The 22,009-nt window shown below is 37.7% G+C and overlaps 1 protein-coding gene across 1 annotated transcript in view; it reads right to left on the reverse strand.

The window, feature by feature from the left end:
- ASXL3 (ASXL transcriptional regulator 3) overlaps positions 1-22,009 on the reverse strand; it is a 179,495-nt gene that overhangs the window by 66,162 nt on the left and 91,324 nt on the right. Inside the window, exons 12-13 of the mRNA XM_029921562.1 lie at positions 13,682-13,799; positions 12,598-12,717 (exon numbers count right to left, since the gene is read on the reverse strand). Of these exons, the coding sequence (XP_029777422.1) occupies positions 12,598-12,717; positions 13,682-13,799 (238 nt within the window). The remainder of the gene's footprint in view (positions 1-12,597; positions 12,718-13,681; positions 13,800-22,009) is intronic.

Genomic DNA, 22,009 nt, shown 5'->3' on the forward strand with positions numbered 1-22,009 from the left:
AAGACCAGAACAATCAAAAAAGGTTTTTTTTGTTTTATTTTGGTTTTTGTATTAGACTAATAAAATAGATATACTTCTGGTGAGAGATTACTCAATAAAGAGGAATGAAAGGTAGGAACATAACTCTAGGTACAGTATACAAGGCAGATATAATGAAAAATACATGTTAAGTGGCGCAATATAATACTATGACTTGTGAGTCTGAGCCATGTGTCAGGCTCCATGATGATACTGCAGAATCTGCTTGGGGTTCTCTTTCTCCCTCTCTCTGCCTCTCTCCTACTTTCTTTCTCTCTCTCAAAATAATAGACTTAAAAAATAAGAACAAGACCAGTATGAGAGAAAAAAAATATTATCAGCCAACCCAACTTACAAAGACACACAAAAATTACAAAAATTGTATTATTAAAAAAAATCTAAAGCAAATCTGACATTTATTTAGTCAGGAGACAGGTATACAGGTGTCTGCTTTATTAGTACTGTATCTGTATTTTTCTGTTTAGTCTTCACAATTAAAAAAAAAAGACCACAAGGAAAGAAGAATTAGGAAGAAGTTTCTCTTCTCAGCAATGGAGGCAAAGGCAAAACCTAGAGACAAAAAGTGTGAGAAATATAAAAAAGAAGTATTCTTAATTCTTATTTATGGCCTAAATATTCTCCTATGAAGAACTGAGGTCATTATCAAGAGTGATTCTGACTGGGAGGAGGTTTAGGGAAAACTTTGAACCATGTTATAAGCAATGTGAGACGCAGGACCTTTGGGTTTGTTACTATTTAGTATGATTCAAAATCTTTAAGAACATCATTGATAAAAGAAGATTCAGAGAAGTACATAATCTTTTATGACAAGCCCCAAAGAAGATCTATTTCAAAGATGTCCAACTAAGCATGAATATGTTCTATAGTTTTGGAACAAAGAGCAGATAATCTTACTGCTAAATGTGTAGCCGTATAGGATGTTTAATCCCATTTTAATTATCCTTACACACTTACTCTTAATTGGCTTAAGAACAATCCAATTATATCTGTTTGTCTTATCTCATTAAAGAGCTGGTACCTCATCTCCCTACAGCATTCAGAGAAAGAAAAGATGTCATTTTAGTGTCTAATTCCTGGACACTAGAGGGTATGAAGTAGCTGTGGTCTGGAGAAGGAGGGATGAGAAGCATCAGCTGCCAGAGTACCACAATGAGAGTCTAAGACATACATGAGACACTAGGCTGGCCTCGGGATAAAAATCATGGAGACTACGTCCTATGAGGGTCAGGCAAATTCTCTATTATTTTGACCAAAGGGAATTCAAAGACCACCAATCTGAGAAAAGGCTGCAGACTCTACAGAGCACTGGTTGATCAATGGGTAGTCTGTTGATTTAAAGACTCCTATCTCCAAGAAGGGAATCCACAGAGGATTTGTGCATAAAATGCACAGAGACACAGATATAACGCTAACACAGAGGGAAGGAGCACATGCAAGAAGCAGACCGGGGTCTTTAGTTACAAGAGGAGCTGCTCAAAGAAATACAAAAAGAGTTCAAAATGAAAGAGTTCTTCATTGTCTCCAAGAAATTAGAGAGGAATAATTCTAAAAGCTCAGAGAATAAAAACAGGCTTTCAAAGAGTCAGTCTAAATGGGGATGTGGGGGGGGAATTATGGAGGACAAAATCAAGTCATCTACAGTGTGATTCAACATGAACTTCACAAATGAAGTGATTGTATAAAAAAGTCTATTATTGGGTAGCAATGACTCTATTAAAACATAGTACTATGTTAAAAAGCTATGAGGGTTATGGTTACAAAACTAAATATAAATGTTAACAATGCTGATGTTTAAAAATAATAAAATTAACAAAAATATGGAGGAGGGACTCTATATTATCCAAAGGTGTAATGTGTATTAAAAAATAATCCGCTTTTTGATATTTTAATATCTTGGGAGAAAACTTTTAGAAATGAACATATCTTGTGGCAATGTTTAGCAATTTTTTTGGTTTTATTTCTGTTATTTTCATTATTCAGCTAAAATTAATTAAATTTTAATTTAATTTTAATTAAAGTGGTTAATACAGTTTTACTAAGATGATCTCTGGCTGTAGATACACATTAAGAGACGTGCAATCACCTCCTTCCACCTGGTGAGGACAAGCAAAGCCTGACTTAGAAGAGGTCCTTCACCCGACTCTGCAGGCGTCCTTACCTCAGACTTCCAGGCCCTAGAACTGGAGTTACATTGTCAGAGTAGTTGAAGGATGCTGTGCTTGCCTCATAGCTTGGACACAGCTACATAAATACTGCATCATTCTAAATACCCAGGAAATCTGTCGAAGGACCGACAGAACAAGCTGCATGACTGGGAGAAGAGAAGAGGCCACACGGTAGAGGGAAGGAGATGAGGAGACGTGTGGGAGAAAAGGATCTTGGGAACGGTGGAGAGGAGGGAGCCCTGATCGGGGAGAGAGAAGAGAGAGAGAAGTGGAGAGGGAGGGAGAGAGAGAGAAGAGGAGAGAGAGAAGAGAGAGAGAAGGAGAGAGAGAGGAGTGATGCACAGGAAATCGCACAAGGAAAACTTCTCCAATGCCACTAACTGGAAAGTGACAGGGGCTGATTATCTTCAGTGTTTACAGCCAGCAAAGACTGGAGTTTCAGAGTTCTGCACCATGGCTGGTGTGGAGCCACCAGGCACTGCAGTGCTCCTGTAGAGAAGGAGGGCAGAAGCCCAGGAGTAGATGGTGTGGTCTGAGCATCCCCTGGGACACACAGAGAGAGATGTTTCCCCTTGTTGGAGTGCATCTAGGAGAGGTGGCATTGCTGCTAAAGGGACAAAAGACCTGGCAGGTGCCATTTCACTGTCCCATTCATGAGCATAGGCACAGTGATACCTGCAGAGGGTGGGTAACCTGGACTCAGGCTTTTTGCTGTGCTTTACTCTGAACTCCAGTCCCCTGTATATTAGTGTGACTACCCTTCTAGGACAAACCAGCATCTGCTCCGGGGCACCATGACCCTCCCCCAGAGGACCAGCACGGGTCTGTGCCATAATGGGTCCCTAAAGTTTGGAGTTTTGAAACTCAGCCAGCATGTCTGAGATAAAGCATGGGCTTACTGTGCTGCCTGGCGAGCAGACAGCCCTGACAAAAATGTCCCAGATCCCTGGGTCTTGTGAGGGGAGACTATTTGCTCTTTTTTGAGGACTTACCAGACAGTGGTAGGTGTGAACTCATTCTCTAGGGACAAGAGAGAGGGCTAGCACCATTCTTTTCCCCTGCCCATCAGCATGAAAAAACTATAGTGAGCAGCCCAGCACCCACAGTAAAGGCCAGAGCCGTGTATAGCAAGCCTGTCCCCCCTGCACTCTGCAGCTGCATCTTTACCAGGGCAAATGAACCTGAGACACAGAATAGCAGGTTACTCCCCTAGAAGACCAGCACAAACTTCCACCAAGCCAACTGACCAAAGACAGCAGGAAAGCTTCAGCTCTAGTGGAATGTGCCTCTTAACAAACAGACCAGAACACACCTACTTAAGATTTGGCACCGTCTGGACAAGGTTCAAACACTGCCCACTGCAGGCAAAGAGAAATTCTCCAAAGGACTGACCCCAGAGAAAGAGCAGCCAAACCACAGAATATAGCATATACCAGAAACACTTCCTAACGCACCAGGCCCTTGGAAGTTTATGACCTCTTCTTAATAAGCCATTACTCTCAGGAGTAGGAAACACAGGCTTTCCTAACACAGAGAAGAAGACAAAGGCCTAGACAACTGCTGATATGGAGGAATTCATCCCAAAATGAAACAAGAAATGGTCACGGCCAGGGATCTAATTGAAACAGATGTAAGTAATATGACCAATCCAGAATTTGAAACAACAATCATAAGGATACTAGCTGAGCTTGAGAAAAGCATAGAAGACCCCAAGGAGTCTCTTTCCACAGAGATAAAAGATGAAAAAACTAGCCAGGCCTAAATAAAAAATGTTATAACCCAGATGCAAAACCTACTGGTGGTAAAGACGCCATGGATGGAAAACAGAGAAACAAATAAATTTTTTTCGTTATGGAAATTATGGAAAATAATGAAGCCTAAAAGAAAAGGAAAAATACTGGCTCACAAATGTAGACTTAGAGAACTCAGCAACTCCAAAAAGTAAAATAACATTGGTTATGGAGTCCTAGCAAAAGGAGAGAGGAAAAAGGGGGCAGAAGCTTTATTTGAGGAAATTGTAGCTGAAAATTTCCCAAATCTGGGGAAGGAAATAGACATCTAAATCCAGGAGGGAGAAAGAAGTCCCATCAAAATTAAAAAAAAAAAAAAAAAAAAAAAAAGGGCAGGACAACATCAAGACATATGGTAGTAAAATTTGCAAAATATAGAGATAAGGAAAAATCCTATAAGCAACAAGGGAAAATAAATAATTTACAAGGGAAGACAAATAAGGTTGGACAGAAGCCTGGCAGATCAGAAAGGAGATACATGATATATTCAACATGCTAAATGGGAAGAATATGCAGCCAAGAATACTCTATCCAGCAAGGCTGTCATTTAGAAGAAGGACAGAGAAAGGATTTCCCAGACAAACAAAAACTAAAGGAGTTCATGACCACAAATCCAACCCTGCAAGACATATTAAAGGGGAGTCTTTGAGTGGGAAAGAAAGATAAAAAGCAACAAAGACTAGAAAGGAACAGAGAAAATCTCCAGAAACAACAACTTAACAGGTAATACAATGTACCAAACTAATTCTGAATATAAATGAACTGCTCCAATCAAATGACATAGGATTTTAGAATGGATTTAAAAAAGAAAACCCTTCCATATTCTTCTTACAAGAGACTCATTTTAGACCTAACGACACCTGCAGACTGAAAGTGAGGGAATAGACAACCATTTACCATGTTAATGGACATTAAAAGAAAGTGGAGTGGCCCAGACAAACTAGATTTGAAACCAAAATCTGTAACAAAAGATGAAGAAGGGCACTATATCATAATAAAGGGGTCTATCCAACAAGAAGATCTAACAACTGTAAATATTTAGGTCCCAACTTGGAAACCATCAAATATATAAAACAATTAATAACAAACATAAAGAAACTCATTGATAACAACAGAATAACAGTAGGGGACTTTAACAATCCACTTACAGCAAGGGACAGATCATCTAAACAGAAAAACAACAAGGAAACAATGATTTTGAATGACAAATTGGACCAGATGAACTTAACAGGTATATTCAAAATATTTCATCCTAAAGCAGCAGGATACATATTCTCTTCAAGTGTACATGGACCATTTCTCCAGAATAGATAACAATTTATCCCACCAAACCAGCCTCAACAACAACAAAAAAATTGGTCATGACATGCATCTTTTCTGACAACAACACTGTGAAACTAAAAGTCACCCAAAAGGAAAACCCTGGAAAGACCACAAATACATGGAGGCAAAATAAACAATGAATATACCAATCAGGAAATAAAAGAAGAAATAAAGAAGTACATGGAAGCAAATGAAGGTGAAAGCATAACAGTGCAAAACCTCTGAGATGCAGCAAAAGCAGTTCTAAGAGGGAATTTTATAACAGCAATTCAAGCTTGTCCAAAAAAGCAAGAAAAATTTAATTTAAAAAATCTAATCTTACACATAAAGATGCTAGAAAAGAACAAAAATGAAAACCTACAACCAGCAAAAGGAATGAAATAATAAAGATTACAGAGGAAATAAATGATATAGAAACTAAAAAGAAAAAAATCAATGAACAGATCAATGACAGGAGCTGGTTCTTTGAAAAAAATAAAAATAAAATTGATAAACGCTATCCAGACTTATCAAAAAGAAAAGAGAAAGGACCCTAATAAATAAAATCACAAATGATAGAGGAGAGATCACAACCAACACCACAGAAATACAAAGAATTATAAGAGAATATTATGAAACTCTATATACCAACAAATTAGGCAGTCTGGAAGAAATGGATAAATTCATAGAAACATATAAACTATGAAAAGCGAAACAAGAAGAAATAGAAAATTTGAATAGACTCATAACAGGCAAAGAAATGGAATCAGTAATCAAAAAACTCCTAACAAACAAAAGTCCAGGGCCAGATGGCTTCACATTAGAATTCTACCAAACATTTAAAGAAGAGTTAATACCTTTTCTTTTCAAACTGATTCAAAAAATAAAAATGGAAGAAAAAATTCCAAACTCATACAATCACAGGATACAAACTCAATGTACAAAAATATGTTGCATTTCTATATACCAGAATTGAAGCAGCAGACAGAGACATCAAGGAATGATGCCATTTACAACTGCAACAAAACCCTAAGATAACCTAGGAATAAATCTAACTAACCAAAGAGGTAAAAGATCTGTATTCTGAAAACTATAGAACGCTGTCAGAAGACACTGAAGACACAACTAAATGGAAAAATATTCCATGCTCATGTAATGGAAGAACAAACATTATTAAAATGCCTATATTACCCAAAGCAATTTACACATTCAATGCAACCCCATCATTAAAATACCACCAACATTTTTCACAAAGCTAGAACATACAATCCTAAAATTTATATGGAACCATAAAAGACCCCAAATACACAAAATGATCTTGAAAAAGAAAAGCAGAGCTGAACATACCACGATTCCAGACTACGAGCTATACTACAAAGCTGTAGTCATCAAAAAAGTATGATATTGGCACAAAAACAGACAGATCGATCAATGGAACAGAATAGGAAACCCATAAATGGACCTCTAACTACATGGTCAATCTTCAACAAAGCATGAAAGAATATCCAATGGAAAAAAGACAGTCTCTTCAGCAAATGGTGTTGGGAAAACTGTACCATTTTCTTACACCATACACACAAATAGATTCAAAGTGGTTGAAAGACTTAAATATGAGACAGGAAACCATCAAAATTCAGGAGAACACAGGCAACAACTTCTTTGACCTCAGCTATAGCAACCTATTACTAGACACATCTCCAGATACAAGGGAAACAAAAGCAAACATAAACTATTTAGACTTGATCAAGATAAAAAGCTTCTTCACAGTGAAGAAAGAAATCAGCAAAACTAAAAGGCAACCTTCGGAATGGGAGAAGATATTTGCAAATGACATATCTGATAAAAGATAAGTATCCAAACTCTATGAAGAATTTGTCAAACTCAACACCCAAAAATCAAATAATCCAGTTAAGAAATGGACAGAAGACATGAATAGACTCTTTTCCAAGGAAGACATTCAGATGGCTAACAGACCAAAGATTAAATCAAATAAAATACACTGGAATGGATCCTAGACATAGGGCTAGGTGAGGACATTTATTAAAAACCCCTCAGAGATATCCATTAGAAGCTTAGTTGTGTTTAGCCAAGTACTTTTTAAACTCCTACTGTGTCATCAGGTAGAAAGAAGTATAATTGAAACTTGGTTTAGGTCAATGACCCCCAATTCAAAGAACTTACATTTTAGTTAGGAGAATATGTAAGAAATTAATATAAAACAAATAGTAAGAGAGAATGTCATTAAAGAATTTTTAAAAATGTTTACAAGCTATCCTCTTAGTGGCCTGAAGACCGTGAGATGACAATGTACTAGGATTATCTCAGAAAAATCCATAGCGGAGGCTTTAAATGAGTTTCATCTTTTGCTAAAACAAGAAGAAAGGCTTTGCAGCAACTATTTATTCAAGAAAACGCGCGTCAAACCCTATTTTCCGCTGTCACCAACCTTTCGTCTCATGAGATGCACCTTCTTTTGCCTGATTACTTGGTAGTCTAATATTAACTGTTAAATTAACTTGCAAGACCTGTGACAAATAAAGGAGCCTAGTAGATATTGTTAGCATTTGTTTTTATGTGTAATAGAACAGTGTTTTCTACCACTTACGATACAAAAGTGGGTGACACCATAAATACTTTGTTGGTTAGTTTCTTATTATAACATCATTAGAGAAATACTCTTTAGACCCATTGTTTTTTCCACCTGTACCCACTCACCATGTTATGTCTACTCAATCAGAGGACTACTCAGGGAGATATTCTCATAATTTTCATACATAACCCTGGCCAAGAACAAAAAATTAACAATAACAACAACCAAAAAAAAAAAACCTATGTCACAAGTAATGGGTGATGTATTTCTTTTAAGTTTATTTATTTTGAGAAAGAGTGTGTGAGAGGAACAGAAAAAGAGGGAGAGAGAGAGAGAGAATCCCCAGCAGGCTCTGTCCTGTCAGCACAGAGCTTGGTGTGGTACTGATTTCACAACCATGATATGATGACCTCAGCCAAAATTAAGAGTCGGCCACTCAGCTGACTAAGACACCTGGATGCTCCATGATAAATTCCTCATAAAAGTTTCAACACTGGGGCGTCTGGGTGGCTTCAGTTCGGGTCATGATCTCACAGCTTGTGAGTGAGTCCCCCTCCCTGCCATTAGGCACTGTGCTGACAGCGTGGAACCTGCTTCAGATTCTGTTTTCTCCTCTCTGCCCTTTCTCTGCTTACTTAGGCATGCTCTGTCTCAAAAGTCAATAAATAAACATTTTTTAAAAAGCATTTAAAACAAAAAAGCTTCAACATCAGTATCAGAAGAACCAGACTAAATGAGGGATACTAAAGCTCAATGCTATTTTATTGTGGGCTCCTAACCCTCTGCAAGGAAACTGGCATATGAAAGGACCTGATAGAGGTCTACGGTGCTTTCTCACTGCAGTGTCTCAGGGTTATATGCATCAGCTTCCAAGACCTAGGAGAAATCTATACCCGAATAGGGTGACTATCCTGTAATCTGACTAATTAAGTACTTGCTAGAGAGCAAAAGGAAGCACCCAGGGGACAATCAGAAGTACTATACATCTGCTAGGGAAATCTCACAATAAGGAAGCACCCAGGGGACAATCAGAAGTACTATACATCTGCTAGGGAAATCTCACAATAAGGATGACAGTTCAGATTTACACCTTAACATCGGATTTTGACTGGATTTGCTTTAAGTTAAAACAGACTTACACCATTTGTTCTAATTCAGAAAGGTTTCAACAGGTTAGGAGTTTCATACAGTTACCGCCACCTAGAGAAGGCAAAGATAGTTAAAACTGTCTAAAACTGTAGGAATCAGAGGTCTAGCTCTGATGGGGAAAATGCTGTCTGGTTGGCTCCTGGCATTGGCTAGGTTCATCTTTCCCTGCACTGGTTCTGCATCCACATACGAATGATCAGAACCCCAGGAGCACAGGACCATTTTTATTCAAGGATATATAAATGTGCTGAAACCCGTAAGATGCCTAATTCATCCAAACTTATGGACTCATTCAGCTACTTACAAATAATCCATTCCAAACTTATCCAGCACCTACTAAACCAGAGGGATATAATGGGTGTGGTGAGGACCTCAAAGACAGACATGAAGGTCCCTATTTCCAAGGAATTAACTTACTGGCAAAGAGGGAAGAGCAAAATACAAACAAATATGCCTTAAGAAGTATTCAATACCATCCTGACTGTAAATGCCTCACAGCACAGAGAATCTTTTACTCTGTAATATTCCTAGGGTCACAGAACGTCAAAAATATTATTTTCTCTTTTTAAAGTTTTTATTTATTTAATTTGAGAGAGAGAGAGAGGGAGAGAGAAAGAGCATGCATGTGAGCAAGGGAAGGGCAGAAGGAGAGGGAGAGTCCCAAGCAGGCTCCATGCTGTCAGGGCAGAGCTGATGATGGGCTTGAACTCATGAACTGTGAGATCATGACCTGAGCCAGTCAGACACTTAATCGGCAACTCACTAAGCTACCCAGGCACCCGCAAAACATTACTTTCTAACAAACACATAGTTTATTGTCTAGAAATGGTTACATTAAGGCTATTTCTTTTATCTCATTTGCATTTTTCCCTGTGTATTTTATAAGGCTGGGATGATAACCTGAGGCCTCATACGCACCACTGACTTCACTTACGCAGAATAAGTCTCTTCACCTTGTTGTTTGCTGGTTAGCCATCAGTCGCCTTTCCTTCCCTGTAATCAGCTTATTTTTGACAGGTTTTTTTTTTTTAACCTGAATTGACTTAATTTTAAGTCTTCCTCCATCTGCCTGATTTTACAGGATCAGCCAGGATGTCTCAAGAGTTGCTAGCTTTCCCTTCTATGTGCAACTGGTGTGTCTGTATCTGAAAACTGACAGCAGACTCATCCTGTCATAGAGTGCTGCTGCTCCTCAGTGGGGCCTGCAGGTCCACAGTATGGGCTAGATGATCTGACGGTCAGATACCCAACGTGACGGTCAAGTCCAGAGTATGGGCTAGATGATCTGACACTCAGATACCCAATATAAAGGTTTAGACTTTGGAGCTAGCTATGCTGTGGCTTATATCTTAGCCATGTCATTTACGAGAAACCTCCTGAACCCTCTGGGCCTCAGTTTCTTTAGCTGAAAAATGGACATAATTCTACTATACATAATTAAAGGCAGTACTGAATGAGATAACTATGTCAAAATACGTAGACCATGGCATTAAATATGGGCAGTGAATATGATTTCACTTCTACATTCTTTCAATGAGGTAGCTTTATTATTCTACTACATGGTGGACTCCTTTATCACCTTTTTAATTTGCTAACAAGCCAGCTGAAATACTACGACAACACAGTTTTTAAAATGTAAGATGTTTACTGCCATGCAGGGCTTCTAGGTAAGAACAGTTAGGATTCAAGAGATCCTGACTAAAGACCTGAACACCGGCCAGGATCCTGAAAACACAACACACACTCTGCTTGACTGCCAGTCCGGAAGTTAGCTAAGTAATTAAATAGGGAGGCCTCTGTACCTTGAATTTTCTTAAACTCATGATATGCACTGACTTTACTGAGGTTGGTAGCACGCCATTTTTAACTGAAGGTCACTGACTTTTAAATTACTTAGGATACCATAACATGACTTTTTTTTTTTTAGTACATTCTTTACATGTTACTCTCCTGTTATAGTTTTCTATTTTAAAAGCTACTTCTATTAAAGTACAAACTTTACAACACCCAAAAGACTAGAAAAAAACAAAACAAAACAAGACATCAGTATATATGTAAGTGAGGTTATACACAAACACATATTCATACATTTGGGGCTACACAAAAATTATTAAATTATTTAGCTTTGGAAACAATGCAAAAGTTGTAATTATACTACATGCCAAGAATGTAAAACAAAAATAAATTCTGCTTCCCCAGAGAGATCTTATCTAAGCATATATATAAATCCTATTCAAAGACTTTTTATTGAAAGCATGCTCCCAACAGGGGCCTGGCTGGCTCAGCAGGTAGAGCGTGTGACTCTTGATCTCTAGGTCATGAGTTTGAGCCCCATATTGGGCGGAGAGACTACTTTAAAAAGCAAGAAAAAGAAAAGAAAGAAAGAAAACATGTTCCCAGGATTTAGCAAAATTCCTAGTATATAAGCAATCAATAAACCTGGATCAATAAACCTTTTCTACAAAGTTACTGACCTGAACTTTATTCTATATAACTTTACACTATATATAGATATATTCTATATCTATATATCTTTATTCTATATCTATATATAGAATAAAGTTATATAGTTAAACTCTTGTATGTATATATTTAAATACATACATATATATAATATATATATAATATGTAAAGTTAAATTCTTGCTTGAATTCTATAAACACGTGAATTGCAAATAAGAATTACCCTAAGTTGCCAAGAAAGTTAAGTGGCAGAACCAGTAATAAAGTTCAGGTCAGTAACGTTGTAGTTTCTCCAACCATTTTACAAAACATTACAATGATTCAGGTCATTATCATTACCCTTGCACGGAGGTGAAATAACTGAGAGAGAGAAATGAAGCCATTAGGTTCAGACATCCAACAAGGCAGATTCGGTAGAGAATTACAACATTCAACCCTAGATGTGTTTATTTTCATCATTTTCATTCTCATATTACGTTTTCCCTGAGTGCTGCTGTTGAGTTCCTGGTGAAAGTTATCAGGAAGGGGATCTGCAGAAGAAAACCTGGTGTTGACTCACAAGACCCAGAGACTCTGTCTCCCGCACTTCTCGGCAGTTTTATACTGTTTTTCCAACAAGCACTACTGAATATTTCAGGCAGCACAGATGACAAGTGAGGCAGAGCAATTTTACTGCAGCAGACCTCAATGACGATGTCATCTGTGGTTCAATGAACTCTTTACAAAAAGTTGCATTTCCCCCCCAATACAGTAAATTCCAATAAACTGAAACCTGGCTGCAGGAACAAAACATGGCATAGTAGATAAAATCATGACTTGGCAGATAATTTCTCGAATACACAGATCAATTTAATCTCCAATCTTTAGCCTCTGCTTCACCCAATAAATCCATTTACAGATTCAGCAATATACTTAAGACCAATCTGTTACAACTGTATTTTCTTTTTTAGTACCCTCTTTGGTTTAAATGAACTGGAAAGATTTTTTTTAAGTTTCCTTGTTTAACCATAAAAAAAAATGTTCGAAGATTTTTCTGTAATTTCACTGAAAAAGATATAAATCTCTAAAATATGAAACGTCATAGGCTATTGAACACTTACCCAAACCAGACTTTTTTAATCGTTTTAAGTGCTGACTTGTTTGTTTTCCAGTGGGAGATTTTTGCCCATGTTTCATTTCTTTATCTGAACTGTCTGCTTCACCATTTTTAGATTCGGATCCTAAAAAAGGAAATAGTTATTATGTCATTATCTTCCTCTTGCTGTCCTTGAAAAGAAAAATCTAAAATTGTTTCAAAAACCATAGATATAATCTCCTTTTCTATAAGTTATTCACTACCTTTGCCCACAATCTGATTCCTCTATACTGGCTATAAAGAGAAAAGCCCAATAAATCAATCAAACAGAACAAAAAGCAAGAACAGATGGCCTAATAGTGGAGTCAAAAACACGTTCACTGATCTGATAGCTTTTAAAAGAAACACTCAGATCTTTTGTAAAAACACACGAATAAGCTTCAACAATACTATACCATTTAGAGACCATGCAAGACAGAGATAGAAACATGAAGGAAGAAGAGAGGCTAGAAGAGAAAGAGAGAGCATACCTCTATAAATAACTTTACGTTCAAATAGGAACACAAAATACAAACATCAATCTGTAATAAATAGAATGGTACATGGCTGATAAAGTGACAGAAGGTAAATTAGAAGAAAAGGTCAGGGCTGCACTGAGGTGAGAAGAATGCTCCCAGAACGCAGAAACTAATAAAGGATGCCTGATTTTGCAGAAGACTGAAAAACAAATTCACACTCACGGAAGAACTGCTTTTGATGGCATCACACATCAGCATGGGGTCCGCCATTCAAGTTCAACGTTCAAACAAAAGCCAAAGCCACAACAAAAAAAGTCCACCTAGCAGTCCCACACATTTTCTTACACCTACTGACGTCAGCAAATGAAGCCCTTTGATGATGAACGAGCCTGTGCCTTTTATTTTGTTAAGAACAAAATGCCCTATTATTTTTGAAATCACTGAAGGAGTCAAAAGTAAAAAAAAAAAATTAAAATGAAACCTCAAGTAGAACTATTATTCAGTTGCCGAGAAAATGTGTGACACCTCTCTCAGTGAGGAAGTCCCCTCCGGGCAGAAACAGGCCGAGCATACGATATTTGAACTCTTTACCTGAAGGCGAATCCGACTGCTCATCAGACACCTTTAATGGTGTCAAAACAACACGAGGAACAGTCTTGTTTACCATCATTGAGACTCCATTTCTTCTTTTCTGCTGCTGCCTCAAAGCCTACAAAACATGATAATAAAATATAACATAAAAATATAGCCAAAATGAATTCTTATGATTGAATTAAGTGGTCTATTTGCCCACCATTAGATACCACCTCTTAAGAGACTTAAATTCCACAGAGTCACGAATTTATCCTGATTCTTAGTAGTCATCTTCATATCATTTTCCCTCAAAAGCATAAAATCAGGCTTTGGCAAAGGGTATCAACCTGAGAGCATTTAGGGGCATAATTCTGAAAACAAAGCAGTACTTAAAGGTTTGTTCTCCTTAGCAGCGTGGCTTGGGAGCCCATGGAACTTGAAGCCATGACTCCCAAGTAAAATAAATGTAAAATAAACGTTTCAAGACCAGGATAAAAATATATGTGTCTGCACTTCTCTTGCAGGTGCGTCCTCTCCAGTGCGCTGCTCAGTCAATCAAGTTAACACCGAGTGTCATCAGTATGTACAGCAGGTAAGGACTACAGTATTGATGCACTCACTCGGCCGTGGGGAGCGCTGCACAAAATCACTGAACATGGCAGGAATCATTTATTTCTGTGAAGGGAATCAGTCCTAATCTTGGAAACCTTGCAGCACTTGGCTTCTGTCTGCTTGACTTTGGGCATTAACCTTCAGAACACGAACATGACGGCGTTCTGGCAAATCCAGGGGGAAAAAAATGATACGAGAATAAATCTCTCCAAATGGGAGTGCTTTGTGTTTCATAAATGAATCAACCACGGCGATAATAATGTAATAAAAGACATTTAAAAGTTTTGAAATACAGCTTATCCAGCGGATCGCTTTACACAGAAAATTACCTGTAATAAAAAGGGTCTTCAGCACATGAAACTGAAGCGACATTAAATTCCCAGTCACAGGGTGGCTAAAATTCCTCAAAAGGCTAAAAGGCTCACCATAGACAGTTTCAAACATTTTTATTCCCGGCTTCTGTGTCATTTCTACCAATTTTATAACAACTCAGTTACTTGATTAATGTTCTTCGACCAGAAGTTGTCAAAACCTCCTAAAATACTGCATTGACTATATATCCCCTGCTGTCAGAAACAATGTCATTGTATTTGCAAAGGGTATTAGTTGAATGTCCAACTTGTAGCCCATAAGATTTAGCAATCAAATAATTACAGAGGTGAAGAATTAAACACCACTTAAATGAGAGAAGGCATATTTAGATGAGATTTAGAACCAGATGGCAAAGTGAGCGGTTGGGGGAGTCTCTTACAAATCATACTGTTGGCTATTAGTAATACAAGCAACTTCACTTCAGTTCTTACATTTACTGAGCATTTATCAAGGACCAGGCACCATGTGGGGACAAGAGATCAAAAATGAATAAAATGCCCTCCTCCTCACCTTTCGCTTGCTGTCAATAATATATTTAATGAGAACATGTGTGCCATAAAATATTTAAGGCATTTACTCTTATTTTCATCAAGGTGTACAAAACTGCATAAATGTCTACAGCCTGGTGTAAAGGCTCAAAGCACTTTATAGACATTAACGTATCAATCCAATAACAAAACAGAATGAGGCAACACAGTGCCTCAAATTAGATTAAGACCATTTTTGCCTAAGGCTTCACAAAACAAGAACATGTGTGCAAAGAATGATTAATTTTTAGGAGTCTATACATCATAGATTTCAACCACCTCCCTTGACAATCCGTGTGGCTATTTTAAAAATATTCATTTTATGTTAGGGTGGGTAGGCATATATTTCAAAATACTGCTTAAAAATAATTAAAATAACAGAGGGTCTAGCTAGAAAATGGAATCATAAAGTTAAAGATGCCATGTCTTTTTACAGCATTTGTGGGAGATAATAACTAAAGTAATAAAAATTTTGTCCTCAAATTTTAGAGCTAAGAGAACTCTAGAAAAATTAGTCGTTGGATATAAAGAAACCATGACAGAAATAATATAAAATAAGAAGAAGAAGAAGACGATGACGACGACATCGACAATGAAGATGATGAGGAACCACCACCAGCACCACCAGCACCAGCACCACCAGCACCACCAGCACCAGCACCAGCACCACCCATAAAGTCAAGGTGAAGCCAAAGCAGGGATAAAGGAATACTAATCAGTATTGAGACCATGTCAATGATTTTTTTAAATAAATATGTACACAGAAATTTGAACAAAGATTTCTTAATACAATATTTCTTAAATAATGAAATGAAACAACATCTCTAGGTGACCAAAACTAAATGTCACCCGTATAAAACTGTCTTAAGTATATTTAAAATATGCATACTTTTCTGTTTTACTTCTGAAAAACATGCATTGTATCTGATCCCAATTAACATTCCAAGGGGCAGATAAACAAAAACCGTTTACAAGGCTGCCAGTCACAGCAGTGACGCAGCAGGCCAGGAGGCAAACTAGAGGAGTGCCACAGTTCAGTTATTAGAAGGGGCATCTTGATCACGTTTACTAGATTCATGGTCACTTTAGACTAACTTGCAGATTCCAATTCATTTCCCAGAAAGCAGGATTTATTTGACTCTAGACACTGAGGACATCTTCCAAGCACATCAAAATGTGGATGGAGGTGGAGAAAAACCATGCTAAGTTAAGATATCTAGTATCTAGGATCATGTGGGCTCCGAACAAGAAAGCTGTGGCACTTGTCATGTCCACGAGGCGGGCTGTACAGTGGTTCCTGTATTAACAGTGATCCCCACTCTCTTGTTGTAGGGTGTTCGTCCTGCAAGTAATGAAGCTAGTTGTCCACGGGTTGTTTGGTTACATAACTCTATTTCTGCACGACATGCACACTGACCACTCAAACATATGCTGTGTGTCTCCTCACAACACCTTGAAAAATGTGCAGTGCTTTTTGGAGCATTTCAGCTGGGGTGAGACAATGACAGGGAAGCAGAGATGAGTGGGAAAACACATGTCCCATTGGAAGAGGCAGTAAGTACTTAACAGATGTGACACAACTAGATGTTTAGGTGAGTCTTCCTGTTTTCAAACGATGTGCAAACAAAGCAAAGGTGACTGAGCTAAACTCGGGCACCAATCGTTGAGACCTACTACACACCAATCCCAATGCTCCTCACCTGCCTGAATAAATGAGTAACCACTGCCCAGCAGAGGGCTGATAATGTGAGGACCTGCAGAGGAACCTAAACGGTGCAGAGCCATCTTACTGACGATGTGGTGCACTGCGTAAGGGCAAGGCGAGAGGCTGAGAAAGAATTAACTAAACAGCTGAGTAATGCTGGGTAAATTACATGCATAAAAATGTCCCTATAAAACAGAGACACCAGTGTTAGCAAGATGTATTAAATAGGAAATCACAGAACAGTATTTAACACTATTTGTAGCACACAGTAAATATGCAATAAATATTGTATCTATATAATTTACTCATTTTGTAATGAATACATTTTTGGGGGACTTACTGTTGTAAGTACAGTGTATGCACTGCTGATCCATAGCAATGAATGAGACAAAAGAAAACTGCTTTAATGATTTCACATTTTAGCAAAAGACTGACAAGGAATCACAGAAAATGAACATAATGGTTTTACACACATACAAGTACTGAGAAAATTATGCCAGGATGATGAGGAAGAGTAACTGGGGTGGGGAGGAAAACCTCTTGGGAGGTGACAGTTGAGAAGGAATCCAAATGCCAAGAAGGATCGGCCACATGAAAATGGCAGAATCTCCAATCAGTTTAAAAAACAGTATTGAGACCCCTATCGTGAAAATTCTTTGGCAGTTCAAGGAATAAATAGCCAGGGTAACTGGAAAGGAAGACTAGGAAGATTACAGAAATGGAAAAGAATTCCCCGAAATGATTGCCAAGGGTTTATTGGGAACAGGGGATTTATGGTCAAAGCAAAGGCAGCTGTACAACCCCAGTGTCTTCCCACAGCCCACAGTGACCATGCTGGCACTTGTGCCCCAGAGATGTGAGAGAGGCCTCGCCAAGAGAAAGCACGGGGTGTCTTCCAAGAAATAAGTGCGTTCTGACTTTACGCACTTCTTCAGCATACATTTATAAGGCTCCACTGCATGCAGTACATTGCGCCCCACACCTTGGGCAAGCTTCCCGACAGTTCTGAGCATCTTGAGAATTTTAGGGGAAGGTCCTTAAGCACTCCAGGAACACTTCTGCCTCAGAGCCTCTGCATGAATTCTTTTCTATGCATGTACACTCTTCCTTCAGACTTCCAAATGGCTCATTTCCTTATATACTTGAGTCTACTCATTGTGTTTGCCCATCTGGGCTGCTAGAACAAGATAACACAGACTGGGGAACCTGTAAACAACAGAAATTCATTCTACACAGTCTGGAGGCTGGAGGCCTGAGATCACAATGCCAGTGTGATCCTGTGGGGGCCCCCTTCTAGACTATGGGCTTCTCCTTGTATCCTCACAAGGCAGACGGGGGCTAGGGAGCTCTGATAGGGTCTCTTGTATAACAACACTAACCGTATTTAGGAGGGCAGGACCCTCACGGCCTAAGTATTCCCAAAGACCTCATCTCCAAATACCATCATATCGAGCCTTAGGATTTCAATTTGTAAAATTTGGGGGACACAAATATTGAGATCACAAACTCTTACACCACAACTCCCACCATGTTATCTATCCCCACCATCCACTCTGCCTTATTTTTCCCTCCCTGGAAAATGTATTATACTGTGTAATGTCATTTTCTCTTCTCTTCCCCAACCTAGAATATAGACTCTACAAAAGACAAGAATTTTCATCTTTTTGTTCACTGTCATATCCTCAGTGCCTAAGGATTATATGGGCTATACTAAGTGCTCAGTAAATATTTACAAAGTGTAAGTAAAAAACTCATAAATATAAATTTAATAAAAATAGTAAAGCTCTCATCTATTTCTCTGTAAAATATTACTGGCTTATTCAAAAGGCAAAGATTTGCATGGGACAATCAAGAAATAACTTTATTCTCCTGATGTTGCCTTCACCTGTATTCTGACCAATTTCTCTTTCCCATTTCTGGATAATACTTTACATACAACACATAGCTTCTTGGGTCATATTCAAGTATTTACACAGTCTCATTTTCAGGCTTAAAAACATGAGGTTGAATATAAAGCCTTCTTTCTGCTCTCCCCAGATCACACCAATGCTTTGGGTCAAAAACTTCATTAGTAAAGAGATTCCTGATTTTACTCTTCCTCCATTTTCTTCCTCTTTTTCTGGGCTCCTCAGGATTGGGAGTTGAAAATGAGGTGAATAGTAGGTCAAAGTTGTCTCACCCAGTATGACCATAGTCACAGAATTACAATCTTTGGGGAGGCAGAAGGCCAAGTGCTATGTCTATGGCATACATTATCTCATTATCTAGTTATACAGATAATGTTACCTGTGTATCTATTATCTAGTTATAACTATATATATATACACCCATATGTATAAACACACACATATAAATGTATGTATATATGTGTATGACTATAAATAAAAATAAAAAATATATAATATAAATGAGAACCATATATATAATTCAATCCTTCATGAATGGTTCTCTGAGTCTTTCTCTCATTCACACTGTGCCTCCTTTCACTGAGGGAGGATGCAGCAAAGCTCTATACACTTTAATAAAATCTCCTTAGTTAATGCTCCTTCAAATAAATCTTGAACTATTTTTTATATCAACTATTGATGCATGATCAAGGGCCATCTAGGCTTCTTTCACGAAGTCCGTGAGGTTGTGTCTGGCACCTCTCTTTACAACAGGCATACTTGTATCCCATGGTCCTCAGCTTTGAGCTTTAGCTCTTGTCCAGAAGAACAAGAAAATTCTTGTTTTATATTGTTACAAATATAATAGAGAAGTTAAATGTAACTTAATGTATCATTATCTAAATTTGGATATCCCACAGCCTGGACAATGTAAAGCCACATAGTAGATTAAGAAAATAAGACTAGGAGAGTCACTTTAGACGGTGGTGGGAAGTTTGTTCTTCGCAAGGGTACCCTAAAAGAAAGATTTTATTTTGTTGTGACAAATTATGAAATGTGGTTTTTTTCTACTCCACACCAAAGGTCTCAATTAGCTAGAGATGGTCTTGTTGATCAATCTATAATACGGCTTTATTTTGACACTGACATTATATAATCTCTTACTGTAGTAGTCTTGATTCATTTTAGGGGAATGATATCATTGAGATACCTCCAACCACTCAAGTCTTAGCTAGACTTTGAAATGCTAATGGAGTATCTTATTGAACGACTTTACATCCTGTAATTTCAAATCCAGGGACTCGCACTATCAAAACTTCAGAAGATGGCAAGTGTAAATGCAGTCGACTGTGAAAGAATGTACCTTTCACCTGTCCACATATATAATGTCCAACACACCCAAACTACACAGAGTGCATGGTACTAACCAAGTTTAATACTTCTTGGTATATTCAGTATGAAAAAAAAATTAAGGCTTCAATGTGGAAATGAATTTGCCCTTTAAAGGAAACAAACATTACAGAGCTAAACTAGTCAGGGAAAAGCAAAGATCCTATCATACGTCAATTACAATTCTGGCTTTAAGCAAAAAAAGAGAAATCAAAACATGCTGAGTGGGCATGCTTTTCTCTAGAGATGTACTGTGATATTCTCTTGTAAAAAGAGACCAAAAAAAAAAAAAAACCAAACCCTTAAATAAACATTTCATTTTGTATCAGAAAGGCTTGTCAGATAACTCTAAAAAAATGGAATGGTTCTCATTTCTCCTCTAATGAAAAATAAAATAAAACCTAAAATCACAGGCTTTGTGCTAACTTGGAATTTGCATAAACCAGTAATGCCTGCTTTATTTTAATAGAGAAACAACACTAACAATGTGACTTAAGAATGCACTGAATGCAATAAGCCCTTCGCTGAAAAATCTGAAAATATCACACGCCGTGAGTGCTACAATAATTAGAAATACACACACGGAACAGCTGGCTGCGTCAGGCACCACCAACCCGCATTGTTGCTCCTGTGCTAAATGCCAACGCCCCTGTTCAGAAACGCCTATCACGCAACATAACCTTTGGAATTTCACAGTAGTGGTCAAACATATAAAGCTAAAGCAAAATACCAAGACTATATCTGCTTTGTGATATGAAGAGGGCACAGACCTGACACTTTAAATAAATAATGAAGGAAGTCAAATAAAACAACAGTAACAACATAGAAAGGTTCTGTTCTCCACCATGTTACATCCCATAACAGACTCATCCTTCCTTAATCTTTCATTGGATTCTGCTGTTTAAAAACTAATGATAATCAGGAATCTGCTACTCTGCAGAGTCTTCTGAATATGTTTTATATGGAATAGACTTAATCAGAAAAAAAATAATCTACTGAGATGACAATACATTATTCATGCAATTGCATCTAACATATGATGTTAACTAACATTTTGATGATTAGAAAGTAAAATGGACCCAGATATTTAGGAACAATGAAAATATTCTGTATCAACAGACAAGGAACCTTCTAGCCTCTATACTGCCCAGCCTATAATCACTCTGCAATCAGGAGTGAAGTGAAGTACAAGAGCCATTCTCTATGCAACAGGCTTCGGGGGGGTCGGGGGTAGAGGGGTTCAGGACCTCAGATATGAGAAATCATGCCTGGCTTAGGTTGCATGAAGGTTGATTTTAGTATTTTTTTTTTTACTACATTTAGTCTCATATAGTTATTGGGTTTTATTTTCTTTATTCCCACCTACTTCTTTCTAAGATTCAACATGGGCCAATATACAACCCTACTGACTCAGAATATACTTCGAGTAAAATAAGAGTTATATATTTGATACAGTTGAGCATCTACCATTAATATGTGTTGATACTGAACATAAGCAGTCTGTGTTTGAAAATAATATTCTTAACGACTATGTTGTCTTGCTTTCCTTCTATTATACAAACACTGAAGAATGTAAATTTCCTTGGATGATGTCAAAAAGGCATCTATCATACTACATACCACATGCTAAAAGGCAGGATTAGTTAAGAGGGAAGAATTTAAAACTATGATTCTGGGTTCAAATATCATCTCTAAAACTTACTTGCTGGGCAACTGTGGACAAGTTATCTAAAGTCTCTGGGCCTTATTTTCCTCATTTGAAAAATGGGAATATTAGTACATACATTAAAGGGCTTCTGTGAGGATTCAGTAACATAGTATATAAAATGCAGAGCATAATGTCTTGAATTTAGAG

The sequence above is a fragment of the Suricata suricatta genome, chromosome 14 (assembly GCF_006229205.1).
Source record: "Suricata suricatta isolate VVHF042 chromosome 14, meerkat_22Aug2017_6uvM2_HiC, whole genome shotgun sequence".
Taxonomy (NCBI): domain Eukaryota; kingdom Metazoa; phylum Chordata; class Mammalia; order Carnivora; family Herpestidae; genus Suricata; species Suricata suricatta.